The sequence below is a fragment of the Adiantum capillus-veneris genome, chromosome 27 (genome assembly GCF_014529385.1).
Source record: "Adiantum capillus-veneris isolate H3 chromosome 27, ASM1452938v2, whole genome shotgun sequence".
In the NCBI taxonomy this organism is placed as follows: Eukaryota; Viridiplantae; Streptophyta; class Polypodiopsida; order Polypodiales; family Pteridaceae; genus Adiantum; species Adiantum capillus-veneris.
In genome coordinates this window covers 9201812-9216771 of record NC_140957.1, presented here as the reverse complement: position 1 = coordinate 9216771, position 14960 = coordinate 9201812, and the positions used below count along the sequence as shown (strand labels likewise).

The 14960-nt window shown below is 45.2% G+C and overlaps 1 protein-coding gene across 2 annotated transcripts in view; it reads left to right on the top strand.

Moving 5' to 3' along the window:
• The first annotated feature begins 533 nt into the window (after positions 1 to 533).
• Positions 534 to 14960, top strand: part of LOC147421481 (cytochrome c oxidase assembly factor HCC1-like) — a 55921-nt gene continuing 41494 nt past the window's right edge. The window contains exons 1-2 of one of the 2 annotated variants that reach the window (XM_086503188.1): positions 534 to 747; positions 845 to 955. In XM_086503188.1, the coding sequence (XP_086359314.1) occupies positions 727 to 747; positions 845 to 955 (132 nt within the window). In that variant the 5' untranslated portion in view covers positions 534 to 726. The remainder of the gene's footprint in view (positions 748 to 844; positions 956 to 14960) is intronic. The other variant, XM_086503187.1, reaches the window with a different exon arrangement.

Sequence of the window (14960 nt, the reverse complement as noted above, 5' to 3'; positions counted from 1 at the left end):
CAAATTAGAGGGGTATTTTGGTAAATTTTCTTTTTTTTATTATATTATAATATTATAATTATAATATCTACTAACATAATATGGCGTAAGGGGGAGCCCTTTAAACGTGTCGCAATCTAACGACCTGAAGGCTAAAATCCAAAACAAAAACAAGCCCCTTTGCACACGATAAAGAGGGAAAGAGGGGGAGAGAGAGAGGCCGCCGAAGGCGACCGGCCGTACTAGTAATAATATAATTCCATTACTTTAGGCAGGCCTCGTTATTTAACTAGTGTGCTGCCTCAACGCTAAAGGGCACGGGCCATTTAATGAAGCTCAAACGGTGGGATCCACGACAGCGAAACTCGGACACAAAGATCGAGACGCATGCAGCCGTAGGATGTCGGGGTAAACTAGAACACCAAAAGGTAAACTTGGACAAGCAGGAGGGTTGTCCAAGTTTATTTATCATTTGCCGATGCGTCCATGTGTCAACTTCCCCATCGCGGACGTAGCGGTTAGTGCATTGGGCTCTCATGGAAGTGGCGTCAAGATGGGTGCTCATTTTTTTCCACGCTCAATCCCCCTAGAGATTCCCCCTTTCGACCTGCGTAGCCGATCCCATCTCTTTCTACCCGTACCCTTTAGTGTCGTGGAGTGTGGCCCTCAAGCATTGAAGTCTCTGAATTTGACAAGCATATCAAAGTTCAATCTCAACAAGCGTCCCTCCATCATCGCGGAAACGTCATGCGGCGACTATTGCCACAGGTGATTTGATCAACTTGCTGCTCTCGTTGGTGCCTCTTGTGTGGAAATTTAACAATGCCTTTTTTGTTTTCGTCTTTTGCATCTTTATCAATTCCAGGTATGGCGATCTGTGAAGTCTGTCTCAGATGGACTCAAACAACTCTACATGGAAAGGCTCATGCCTCTCGAGGTCACGTATCGGTTCAACGAATTTGTCTCTCCCCTCATGGTACTGTATTCTACTTCTGTTACCCCTCCTTTTTTTCTGTTTGGAACTTACAAGGTCAGCTAGTTTACTGGTTCTCTGACTAGTAGCATTCCTCCATGCTTTGTTTGCTAAACAATGTGAAGCAGTTACTAGAGTTAATCTCATAAGCCTCCAGTGCAGTTTTGTTTTGTACTTCTTGACCTTGAGTATATGCCATAGATGTAATTTCGTATGAATTGATTCTCTCTTTTTGGATCAAACACTTGGAAACCATTTCAAGAGAGAGGCCTTCTTAAGAAGACTACCACAGCTTAAACAATTTGGAAGTTGAACAAGAAGTGGCTAAAAGTTGTTTGTCATGGAGCATCCACCCAACTGCCTCAATATAGATGTTGTCCATAAGAATGCTATCCTATTTTGTCTTACATGTATGTTTTGTCATAGCATTGAGACGTGGCGTCACTGTACGCAACCAGAGAGGAGTGGAGGTGGCTGGAGCCAGAATCCCGTGCCCACCTCTGACTACAACAGCCCCCAAATTGTGGAGGGTATTGCGGTGTGAATCTTGGAGGCTGTACGGATGACGATGATGTGGTAGCATACGGACTGATGATGTGGTACAAGTTAGCAGTTGATTTCATTGCTTTTAGGCACCTTGTAAATATAACTTTCAAAGTGCCCTGCTTTTGGGGCCAAGTGTCTTTAAATCTGAGGTAGGGTGCCATTAGCGGGCAGATTATGTGAGCGGCCTCACATTGGCAGTTGTAACCTTAGAACTTGATTAATAAATCAAAGTACTGCAAAGGGCGCCTGTTGGAGGAGCAATTACTCCAAATGGGGAACTCCGCTCCAGTGTGTCATCTCGAGTGTTTTCTTTTTGTCACAAAGTGCTGATGTGGCATGGAAAGAACTGTAAACGAAAACAAGAGGAACTGAACCTAGAAGATAGGCCTAGGGGCCCAAGGGGTTAGGGATTAAAATCCTAACACCTACCAACTAAGGGAGCACCGGCCGAGGGGTCTTAAACTTAAAATATTAAAAGCTTGATGACATCTGGGGGCTGATTTCCGTAAATTGCACAGACACGTGACATGGTAGGACGTACAGATTTCCACAATTTGTGCTGGCTGTTTTGGCAGTTTTTGGCGCAAACTTTTGGGTGCAGATGCTTTTGAAATCAAGTGCTTTTAGATCTGAAGCTTTTAGGGCTTTGCTTTTGGGCATCCCTTGTAAGAAAATAAGTGCCCAAAGGGTCACTTCTCGGAGAGCATTTGGATGCAGAGTCTTGGAGAGTGTTGGGCCCTCGGGAGTTGTACTTTGCGAAGAATAGTAATAAAGAAATACCGAAAGGGGCGCTTGTCTTTGGTGTGAATGTGTCTTGGCTCGGGACTCTATCGTGCTGTTTCGACTCTCTTCTTCTTCTTCTTCTCTCTCTTTCTCTCTCTCTCTCTCTCTCTCTCTCTCTCTCTCTCTCTCTCTCTTTCTCTCTCACACCAGAGGCACACTAATCGACCGAGCGACTGAGCTGGGGAGATCCAGACGCCCACGACTGCGGAGGACTACACAGCATCGACGGAGGCTGCATCTGAGGATTTGGATCACTTTGGCTCGACATGCACGATGCCCGGTCAGACTACTGACCATGGAGGAGATCGATGAGATCCGCCAGTGACCGATGCTGGATCTCTTGTGATCTAGCTATCCCAGCTAGCTGCTTAGCTGCTTAGTTCTCACCTAGCAGTTTAGGATTCCATAGTATTTTATTTTGTCATTCTGTCATTTTTTCATCTTGTTACTCTTACTTTGTATCAGATCCACCACATTGTAACTTTCTGGTCTCATAGGGCACTTTGGCCTTGTGAAGATGTTAATATAAGTTATAACATTTCATTTCATTTCATTTCTCTTTCTCTCTCTCTATTCAAGTTCAATTATTTGCAGATTTTGTTCATGTGTGCTATTGATATCTCGCTTGGAGTGTCCAAGCCTGTAACAGTGGTATCAAAGCTTAGACCAATTGTTTTTCTACAGAGGATATGATTCCATGGGTTCATGCAGAGAATCTGATAGAGAACACACCCCTCTGACCTTTGGTCTGTGGAGAGATGAAGAAAAATTGAGTCCCATGGTGGGAACAGAACATAAGAAACCAACGGAGATTTTGACAAATTTCCGGCGGAGAATCTTGATAGAGCGAAGTACAAACGTCAACTGCAGGTTGACACGTGTCTGAAAAGATTGATCAAGTACTCCAAAGATTCAAAATATTTGAATCACCTGAAGGATTACCCGCTTGATGAGATTCACTTATGATCGTGAGAGGCAGTCGATTCTTCTCTCAAGAAGGTAATGAACCAAAAAGAAAAACCGAGTGGAGAAAAGGAGAAACTGTACTAGGCTCTAGCAGAAAGAGTTTGACAAAGCTCTTGAAAAGAAGACAAATTGATTGATGAAAAGCTTAAAGCATTTTTAAAAGAAGAGGAATTCAACAGATTTCTCGGGTTATTTGGGCCGGAAGTCAACTTTCAAGGAGGTAAGAAGATTCAAGAAGCACGTTCGTTTCAAGAATGACTGAAACCGGCCCGTGGGGCGGTAGGCTTTTGCTTTCACCTGAAATTCTTTACTTTACTTTAGATACACAGAGAGAGAAAGAGTACTTTGCAAAAGGAACCCGCGACGGGACTTAACACTTAAGTATACACACGGCTTCGAAGCTAGAATGCCACGAGCAGACACCGACCATCTGTAGGCCCCAAAATTGGCGCCCCTTTCGGTATTTCTTTATACTTTGAGAGGTAAATTACAAAGTAGAGTAGTAAATACAACGTGCTGAATTTACTGTTTTTGGGAAGGAATCAAAGGGTTTATGCCAGTGGAAGTGAGTTCCAGCAGGGGAACTGGTTTTGCGTGTCTTAAGGTTGTTATGCTGCCGAAATCTGGCCAAAACAGGTGGTACCTAGCGGGATACAGGTATAGGATTCCCAAGGGCACCGATGAGGGTCATAACCTCACCGTACAGGTGTGTTTTCAGCGCTGTGTATGCGCTTGTTTTTCAGCCATACGGACGCTAGAACCATTGGGAACGGTGCCCCACTGGCAGAGGACAGTTTGAGGACTGTTTAGGGCTAAAAACTGGGCAAAAACCATGCTTTGGAGTAGCAATTAGCTACCCTTGTTCTTGCTCAAGGAGGCTCTTGCCTCAACACAAAAGCATGAAACCACACAGCTTTACATCAGTCAAATGAAGAGCCCTCTTGTGGGGCATCACATAACTGCACGTAGGGGAGAGAGAGCAGTGTGTAGTGTGCAGGGCATCACTCTTAGCACCACACTGTACATTGAGTGGAAAGAAAGCACTCCATAGCTCTTAACTGGTGACAATTGTAAAATGATGCCTCTCCCAGCTTAAAAATCAGCGCCACAAAGGGAAGTGCACAGGAATGTGCCACTTGGCGCGTTTACAGGCATTTTCCCGTTTCGGGGTTACCGTCTAAAAATCTCCTGATTGGTTGCCCAGTTGACTTCGCGGCAGAGTTGTAAAATGTTCCCCTTGTCATTTTGAAGGTAATGACGCGAACACATTTCACGGCCCAAAATAGCAGTTCTAGTTTTTAGGAGATGCTTCCGTTGGGCTTCCACTGGTCATCTGACCATCTATCCTCATTGGGACCGAATCCAACAGTGCAATGTGGCCCAACTGTCGGATACTTTCTGTTGGTGATCCCACCTTGACTTTATGCCTTTATTGAGTTCACTTCCTAGTATCCACCAACTTGCTAAGTGCGACGGGGGGACCTACATGATCTTGTACTGAGCCTAGACATCCTCTTACTTTACGAATTCCAGTGCTGACCGACTTCCCGTCTACGGGTGAAACTACCGTTCACATTGGCCATACAATGTCCGACCATTTGCAACTTCAAAAAGAGGGTCTCAAAAATAAAACAAAAATCATTCGAAAGAAACCAACAACTAAGGTTAGCAGTTGCCTTGTCCTAGTGACATAGTTAACAGCTGCCACGTCCTCGTGACATACCCCCCTCTTGAAATCGCAAACGTCCTCGATTGCATACCATAAATACATGCCACTGATGATCTTGTGTTGTTAGCACTCTTTTATCATCGCATGTATCCGCAAGAAAGGTCGTAACACATAGTTACAAATGACTTAATGAGACCTTCATACTTTTGTCATGTCCATCCATTACACTGAATTCATATGTACACTTGATGTACTAGCTCTATCATTACCCCTCTGCACACGTTGGGTTGGGGCATAAGTAGGTTGTAACCCAAAGGCTTCAAGGTAAAGTTGCAACACATTTGGTGACTTTGACAGTTCATGCTCTTCCATCCACTTTGCGTCCATAGGTGGATAGTTCTTGAACTTCACCAAATAGCGTCTTGCAACCTGTCCTTTAACTTTTCTGTCCTTATGTGCCAAAACTTGCTCAGGTACCAGGATCTCATCAAGTTCCTCAACTTCTGGCTGAACCTCATCCGGCATATCTTCTGGTACATCACCCACGAAGGGTCTTAGAAGACTCACGTGAAACACATTATGAATCTTCCACGCATTAGGCAATTTCAGCTTGTAAGCCACAATGTTGATTTGGTCAAGCACTTGAAAAGGCCCATAGTAACGCATACTGAGCTTAGGAAATAGCCATTCCTTGCCCTTCATCTTCTCTAACCACATTTCAGCTTGTAAGCCACATCGCTGATTTGGTCAAGCACTTGAAAAGGCCCATAGTAACGCATACTGAGCTTAGGAAATAGCCGTTCCTTGCCCTTCATCTTCTTTAACCTTGCCTTTTCGAACCTTAACAGAACCCAATTACCAGGTGATAACGACAATTCACGACGGTGACGATCAACAGCCTTTTTCTGCTTTGCTTGAGTCTTCTCCAAGGCAACTTTCATTTTCTTATACATTTCATCCATGTTCTCAACATATCAATCTGCCTCAAAGATCTTGTCTTTTGTATGCAAAATGGGAGGAACCTTTTTGCCGCCTTCAACAATCTCAAAAGGTGCTTTGCCAGTCGACGAATGCACCGTATTATTGTACGCATACTCAAGCATAGGCAAATACTGTTCCCACTTGCCCTTATTATCTGACACATAGCATTTCAGCAGATCTAAGACAATAGAATTAGCCTCTTCGGATTGTCCATCAGTTTGTGGATGAAACGAAGACGAGAACTTGAGCGTAGTGCCCATGTTCTCGAACAATCCTCTCTAGAACAAACTGGTCATGCGAGGATCACGATCACTGACAATTGATTGTGGCATACCATGGTACTTAAACACATTGTACATAAACAAGCATGCCATCTGATCAGATTTTGTCTTCTTCGTGAAAGGGATAAAATGGGCCTGCTTGCTGAACCTGCAGATAATGGTCCATATATCATCATTCCCTGTTGGTGTTCTTGGAAGATCAAAGATAAAGTCCATAGCAATGCTTTCCCATGGCTTATCCGGAATCTGCAGTGGTTGTAACAACCCTGGTGCCTTTTGCCTGTCAAACTTGACCTTTTGGCAAATCAGGCATGCTCGCACAAAGGCATCCACATCTCTCCTCAAGGTAGGCCAATAGAAGAATGTCTCTACCGCTTTAACTGTCGCATCAATACAACGATGCTCTGCATACGGTGGGGCATGACTTTCTAGCATGACCTTATGTTGCAATGGCCTTGTGACACAAAGTCTGCCATGCATCATCATAAAACAATCTCTGATGTTGCCCCTCTTGCAACTGTTCAAAGATCCTTGCAAAGTCTTCATCAGTAGCATATTGTTCCTTCATGTCATCTAACTCATGATGATAAGGAATTGACATAACTGAAATTTGTGGCTTCCTTGATAACACATCAGCCACAACATTTTTCTTGCCTTCCGCATGCATAATCTGGAAGTGGAACATAGAAAGAATGTTTGCCCATCGCATATGCTTTTCGGATTAACTTTGACTGTGTCAAGAAGTATCGCAAGGTCTGATGATTTGTTTGGACAACAAAATCAGCACCTAACAGGTATGTGCTTCGAGCTACAAAGCGCATGAATCACGGCCAAGAGCTCTTTCTCATAGACTTGCGTTGTCCTCTCTGGCCCTTGCAAAATTCGGCTTTCATAAGCTACTACCCGTCTATCTTGCATTAGCATTGCTCCGATTCTATTGCCACACGCGTCACACTGGACCACAAATGACTTCCTTAGATCTCGCAAAACAATTATTGGATCTGAAGTCAACTTTTCCTTTAAGAGACTAAGAGCTGGAATCTCTTTTTGGGTCCATCTAAAAGTGACCTCTTTCTTTTGCAATGCGTGAAGAGGTGATGCTATCTCTGCAAAATTCCTGATAAACCTTCTATAGAAGGAACACAATCCCTAGAAGCTTCTGACATCGTGCACAGTCTTCAAGTCTGGCCATGTCTTAATAGTTTCAACTTATGCGGGATCCATTCCGACACCATCCTTTGAGGCTATGTGGCCAAGAAAGTGGACTCTTCCAAGAAGAATTCACTTTTCTTAGGATTGACAAGTAACTTGTGACTGTGCAGCTCTTCGAACAATGGTCAAGTGACGCCTATGCTCCTCTTCATTCTTCGAATAGACAATCATGTCATCGAAGAACGTCCCAACAAACTGTTGATGCGAGCGGAAAATCTGGTCCATCATTCTGTTGAACGTGGCAGGAGCATTTGTCAACCCAAACGGCATCACTAGAAACTCATAAAAACCGAATGTCGTTCTAAACGTAGTCTTGTGCACATCCTCTGGCTTTATACGAATCTGATGGTACCCACTCTTAAGGTCTATCTTGTTGAAAATTGCAGCACCCTCTAAACGATTGAGAATATCATCAATTCTAGGAATAGGAAACGTATTCTTGATGGTATTCTTATTCAACGCACGGTAATCAATACACATGCGCCATGAGCCATCCTTCTTCTGCACTAGGAGCACTGGGGAGCAAAAGGGTGAAGAACTAGGCTGAATCAGCCCCTTCTCTAATAACTTCTCAACTTGGCCCATAATCTCTTTCTGCTGCGTCGCCGCTAACCCTGTAGGGAGGTCTATCTGGTGGGCTACACCCTGGCACCAAATCTATCCGATGATCCTCAGGTCTCTTTGGCGGCAATTGCGACGGTAATGAATCAGAGAAACACTCACTAAACACTCGCAAAAATGCTTACCTTTCTTTATCTAACACAGATAAATTTGACTGGCAATTATCTGAGACATCACGTGCAAAAATCAAGTACACAGAAAGATAATTCTTTAGTACAAAACTGATAACAAAAGCAGATACAATAGGGACAGACTCCCCTTTGAGCTTTACATCCAAAACACGAGTTTTGCCCCTATGTTGAAGGGTGATCGTCTTGCCGAAGGCATCCAGCATGCCATGCACTCTGAACATCCACGGAATTCCAAATAGCGCATCGCACCCTTCCATTGGCATGATATAAAATTCTTCTGTGTCTACATATGACTGCAGACGTAGCTTTCCAATAATGGGAGTAACACATTCTGAGCGGCCAGGACATGCCAACCCTGCCTGTGCTGTGTACCCATCTCTTCAGCTCTGGTACCCAGCTTCGTAGCTAACTCAGGTGAGATAAAGTTTGCTTTGGCACCTGGATCATAGAAGATGAGTGCCGTCTGATCCCTAACTTTACCCCATGCCTTGCATAACTCACTGGCATCTGTACTGGGCCTGTCACCCACCATGTCTGGCACCAAACCTGCCGTGGGTTTAGGCTTCTTGCCTTTCTGGTGTTCTTTATCATCTGAGTCAGCTGGTCTTTTCCTTTGGGGACAATTTGTAGCAAAGTGACCAGGCTACTTGCATATAAAGCATTTATTTTCAGCCAATAGGACCTTCTTTTCCTTCAGCGACTTGCGCACAAAAGGCTTCCTTTTCTGCTTCTTTGCCTGTGCTCCAGAAGTCCCGGTTGAATCGTTGTCTTTGGTGGCCTTTTCTGATCCATGTGATACTTCAGGGGCCGTTTTCACAAAGGGATTCTTCACTGAATTTTTCTTTTACTGCCTCCTTTCTCGTTGGTAGGAAACCCACTGTCCTCTCCTTGCAACAAGGCAAGACCAGTGTTAGCAACTTCCATTAGCTGAGTGAGAGTAGCCACTCTGTTCTTGGTAGAGTAATCACGAAGCCCTTTAGATAGCCCACAATAGTACTTCTCTATGTGCTCTGTTAGTGGCACAAATCTGCAGGAGGTCATTGAGAGTAACATTGTAACAGACTTGGACACTCCAAGTCAAGAATCAATCACGACAGCACCAAATAACCACTTCAAAACAATTCATAGATCACAATAGATTTGCACTGGCCCGATGGACTTCCGTGCCTAGAGATATTGGCCCCAAAGTGTCACAAGGCGGGCACCACGTGCCAATAGAAAAGAACAGACTGAACAGACTTTTAGCACTTCAATAACAACTGAACTGAAAGAGAGAGAGACGACACGCGACACGGAGTGGCGGAATTCCACCCCTGAGAGTATTGGCCCCAAACCTTGGCGCCCCTTTCGGTATTTCTTTATATTGCATCATCAAAGTACAAGTCGGTACTCCAGACTCTGCACCTTCTCCAGGAAGCATGCGAGAGAATGAGCCCTAGCCTCATATTTAAAGGCCCTTGGCTTGAAAAGTAGTTATAGTAAAAAGCCTTTAAAACTCAAAAGCTTCTGGTCCAAAAGCAAAGCCAAAAGCTGCTAGCGTAAATCACAGAAATTCGTACAGCTTGCCATGTCATTAGCCAACGCAAAATGCAAAAATCTGCCCTTAGGGTTAGGGTTAGGGTTTTTGCAGTTTTAGGGTTTTTGGCAGCAGAATTGGGCTTGCAGGTTTTAGGGTCAGGGTTTCCAAAATTAGGCTTTGCAGGTTCTAGGGTTAGGATTTCTAGAATTAGGGTTTCAACAATTAGCGTTTTTGGCAAAAATTAGGGTTAGGGTTTTCTGCTCTCGGGCAACCATGTCATCACTTTGTGACACTTCTTCTGTTACTTGTTCTTCTTAGGGTTTAGGCCCCTCGGCCTGCATCTGTAAGTTGGCTCCATTCTTTAGGCTTTGACACGTCAGCAGTTTGTTACACAAAGATTGGTGCCCCTTTCGGTATTTCTTTATTTTAAAAAAACCTAGAGGGTTTGAGAGAGAGAAATTTTGCTTTTTGTTTTGAAAGCTTTTGGGGCTCTGCTTTTGGGCATCCCTTGTAATCTTTAAATAAGCGGTGAGGGCTCACTTTGCAGAGCATCTGGATGCTGAGTCTGAGAGTGAAACCCTAACCGCTCTCTTGTACTTTGACATTAATTTAATACATAAAGAAATACCGAAAGGGGCGCCAGTCTTTGGGGCCAATATCTCTAGGCACGGAACTCCGCCGGGCCAGTGCAAATCTATTGTGATCTATAAATTGTTTTAAAGTGGTTATTTGGTGCTGTCGTGATTGATTCTTGACTTGGAGTGTCCAAGTCTGTTACAAATGCTTACAAGACCTCCGATTGTACTCCAGCAAGCTCTTGCTTGTAGCCGAAGTAAGCTGGTGCCAATCTGTCACGACGTCGACTTCAAATTCATTTGACAGCCAAGCAGATGCAAACATTTGCTTGAAGTAAACCGAAGTGGCGGGTGCCTGTCCTTGCATTAATAATGTCGTCCACCATGTAAGCGCATTGTCCTTTAAGAAAGTGACAACTTTCCTAACCTTAGAGGCCTCTGTAAAATTCCCTCCTGCATAAGCTGTATCAAATTGCTGCAGGAAAGTGAGAGCCTTTGCTTTATCCTCGAAGCCACTGAAAGTGCCAAACTTTACAGCTGCACCACCTTCTTTGTAAGCTTTCGGCTTTTCCAATGCCCCCAAATTGTCATAGGGATAGTAGTAGGCATGATCGGCACATCTTGGCCATTAGCATTTTGTGTATGAGGTGTAATATCTGGTTGCTGTCTAGAAAAACTAGCCATGCCAAAATGACCCTGTGGCACCCCAAACTGGCCCTGGTTGCACTGAAAACCTTGGTGCATGCGGATACTACTATACATGGGTTTGGCATCATGCCTTGCATACCCCCAAACTCTGTTCCTGGCATGTACGGCTGACTTCCAGGCGCATAACCAGCCATACTTTGGAACACAAATCCACCCCCGAAATACCTAGGATGGACCGTGGGTGGTGGAAAAACTGGGTGCATTTCTTGGTAGCCAGTTCCCTGTCCATTCAAGATAGCATGCGGGCTCTAAAAGGTGGCGGGCTGAATTGTCATAACCTGTGGAATAGGCATTCTAGCCACCTGTTTTGGAGACCCTGACTCCGCAACATGCGAGTGTTCCCTATCCTACCGAGTCGCATGAAGTACTTGGGCTTGAGCCTCAACAAGCTCTGTACGCGGTGTAGGTTGCCTATTTTGCTGTTGCATTGGTGGCGTTTGCAAGAACTCCATAAACCTTGGATTTTGCACCAGTTGCGAAAAGACATTCACCGTGGCAACTAACTGAGCATCATCCTCAAGTTGCCTAGTCATAAAGCCCTGTACTACTAGAGGGACATTCACATCAACAGGAGGTACAGACTGACGTGGCTGTGAGCTCTCGCCAATCTCGAACACCATATCAGTTTCCTGTTTGTCCTTCGAAGAGGAACCCTCTTCCATATGCCCTTCCCTAGTGTAATCCTGTGTCCCTGTACTCTGCGTCTTCACCCAAAACAACCGAGGCTCACTCTTTCAAGAAAAAGTGATTAATGTCCCGACAACGGAACCTTGAAACTGGCCCGTGGGGCGGTAGGCTTTGGCTTTCACTCGAAATTCTTTACTTTACTTTACTTTAGACACACTGAGAGAGAAAGAGTACTTTGCAAAAGGAACCTGCAATGGGACTTAACACTTAAGTACACACACGGCTCGGAAGCTAGAATGCCCTGAGCAAACGCCGACAACTTGTAGGCCCCAAAATTAGCGCCCCTTTCGATATTTCTTTATACTTTGAGAGGGTAAATTACAAAGTAGAGTCTTGGGAATCCTTTACCTGTATCCCTGTAGGTACCACCTGTTTTGGCCAAATTTCGGCAGCATAACAGCCCCAAAACTTGCGCAAAACCAATTCCCTTGTTGGAACTCACTTCCACTGGCATAAACCCTCTGATTCCTGCCAAAAAACAGTAAATTGGGCACGTTGTATTTACTGGTTTTTTCCCTGTTTTCAGCCCTAAACAGTCCCAAAACTGTCTTGTGCCAGTGGGGCACTGTTGCCAATGGTTATGGCGTCTGTATGGCTGGAAAATAGTCAATTTACAGCGCATACACAGTGTTGAAAACGCACCTGTACGGTGAGGTTATGACCCTCACCGGTGCCTGCTTTGGAGTAGCAATTAGCTACCCCTGTTCCTGCTCAAGGAGGCTCTTGCCTCAACACAAAAGGATGAAACCACACAGCTGTACATTAGTCAAATGAAGAGCCCTCTTGTGGGGCATCACGTAACTGCACATAGGGGAGAGAGAGAGCAGTGTGTAGTGTGCAGGGTATCACTCCTAGCACCACACTGTACATTGAGTGGAAAGAAAGCACTCTCTAGCTCTTAACTTGTGACAGTTGCAAAATGAGGCCTCTTCCAGCTTAAAAATCAGCGCCACTTCTTGATGCAAGAGGAAAGTGCACAGGAATGTGCCACTTGGCGCGTTTACAGGCATCTTCCTGTTTTGGGGTTGCTGCCTATAAATCTCCCGATTGGTTGCCTAGTTGACTTCGCGGCAGAGTTGTAAAATGTTCCCCTTTTCATTCCGAAGATATTGATGCGAACACATTTCACGGCCCAAAATAGCAGCTCCCTAATTTTTAGGAGATGCTTCCTTTGGGCTCCCATTGGTCATCTGACCATCTATCCTCATGGGGACCGCATCCAAAAGTGCAATGTGGCCCAACTGTCGGATACTTTCTTTTGTTATCCCACCTTGACTTTATGCCTTTATTGAGTTCACTTCCTAGTATCCACCAACTTGCTAAGTGCGACGGGGGGACCAACATGATCTTGTACTGAGCCTATACATCCTCTTACTATACGAATTTCAGTGCTGACCCACTTCCCGTTTGCGGGTAAAACTACCGTTCACATTGGCCATACAATGTCCGACCATTTGCAACTTCAAAAAGAGGATCTCAAAAATAAAACAAACATCATTGGAAAGAAACCAACAACTAAGGTTAGCAGTTGCCTCGTCCTTGTGACATAGTTAACAGCTGCCACGTCCTCGTGACAATGACCTAGAATTTTCTTCATCTTCAAAGAGTTTCGACAGCGGGGAATGTTGATAGAGCGGAGTACAAACGTCAACTGCAAGTTAACACGTGTGTGAAAAGATCGATCAAATACTCCAAAGATTCAAAATATGTGAATCACCTGAAGAATTACCCGCTTGATGAGATTCAGTTATGATCGTGAGAGGCCGTTGATTCTTCTCTCAAGACGGTAATGAAGGAAAAGGAAAAACCGAGTGGAGAAAAGGAGAATCTGTACTAGGCTCTAGCAGAAAGAGTCTGACAAAGCTGTTAAAAAGAAGACTAATTTATTGATAAAAAGCTTAAAGAATTTTCAAAAGAAGAGAAAATCATTAGATTTCCCGGGTTATTTGGGCCGGAAGTCAACTTTCAAGGTGGTAAGAAGATTTAAGAAGCTTGTTCGTTTCGAGGATGATCTAGAATTTTCTTCATCTTCAGAGAGTTCCGACAGTTCGTCGGCCTCTAGTTCTAGAGAGGATAAGAAAAAGCGGAAGAAGTGGAGGAAAAGCAAGAACAACAAGAAATGCAGATTTGTGAAAAAATCTCGCTCTTGGGAGCAGCTACGGAGTGGCTTGGAGCATTACCAACCCACTTGCACAGAGGAGCTCTTGGACAACCCCTTGTTTGGAACTCCATGGTTAGCACTTAGAGAGGCCACTTGGTTGGTAGGAGGCCTCATGTTCCTTGGGGTCCCATGGCAGAGGGCCTAGCACGCACTCTCGGCAACTGGCGTCAGTTCTCAGGTTTGCCAGAGGAGGTACAAAGCATCCAACTTCGAGGCATGATAAGGATACAGAGCATGTGCCACGACATTACAAAGGCTTTATCAGCTGAGTGGCTCACTCCTCTAGAGACGACAACTCCTAGGTGGATGGGGGCCTTCACGCGACTGGAGGTCCTCATCGCAGTTCGTGCTTGCTCGGAGTCCGTACCCCCCATGTTCTTTGAGATCCAAGGCGAGGGTCGACTACACAGTCTCAGTAGAGGCTCCACAGGTTGCATAGGGCTGTTTTAAGAGGATATGAGTAGTGGGCATTTGTGGGAGGACCTGTGTCTTAGATCCTGACCAAGTAGATCTTGAGACAGACCATTGGAGGCTTTGGGCTTGGGAGAGCTGCCCTCTGGCACGAGTGCAGTGGGACCCTGTGGAGAGGTTTTGGAGAGACCCTTTCTCTTCAGCCGACCACCCTGGGATCCCTTTCTTTCAGTGCACTATTCGACTGAGGCGACACATATTGGCAGCACAAAGAGAGGCTCGTCTAACTGCAACACTTCACTGGCAGGAGGAGGGTCTCACAGCTGAGTTTTTGTCAGGCTTTTGGGAGCGGTTATGGGACTCTAGACATCCGAGGCGAGTCACTTTGTTCCAGTAGCTAGTTGCACGTAGAGCTACAGCAGTGGGGAGGTGGTTGGTTCATAGTGGCCTTTCGGCAGCCTGTGTAGCTTGTGACCATTCTATGGAGAGTCAACGTCAATGTCTGTGGGACTGTCCCATGGCACAACAGGTTTGGCTTCCGGTTCATAGGTTGATGCCAGCTCTTTCCACAGCGTGGCAGTACACTTGGGGTGCTATTGCCTGGTCCACCCTCACGGGCCCGACTCTACAGTTTGAGCTATCTTCCACTAGCAGGATGATAGTGATCCAGGGGTCCGACCTACACTTGAGCCTGCTACAGAGCTTACCTCCCAGGAGTGGAGTGAGAGAGAGGTGTGTTGGGAGCTCGTCTGTGCCT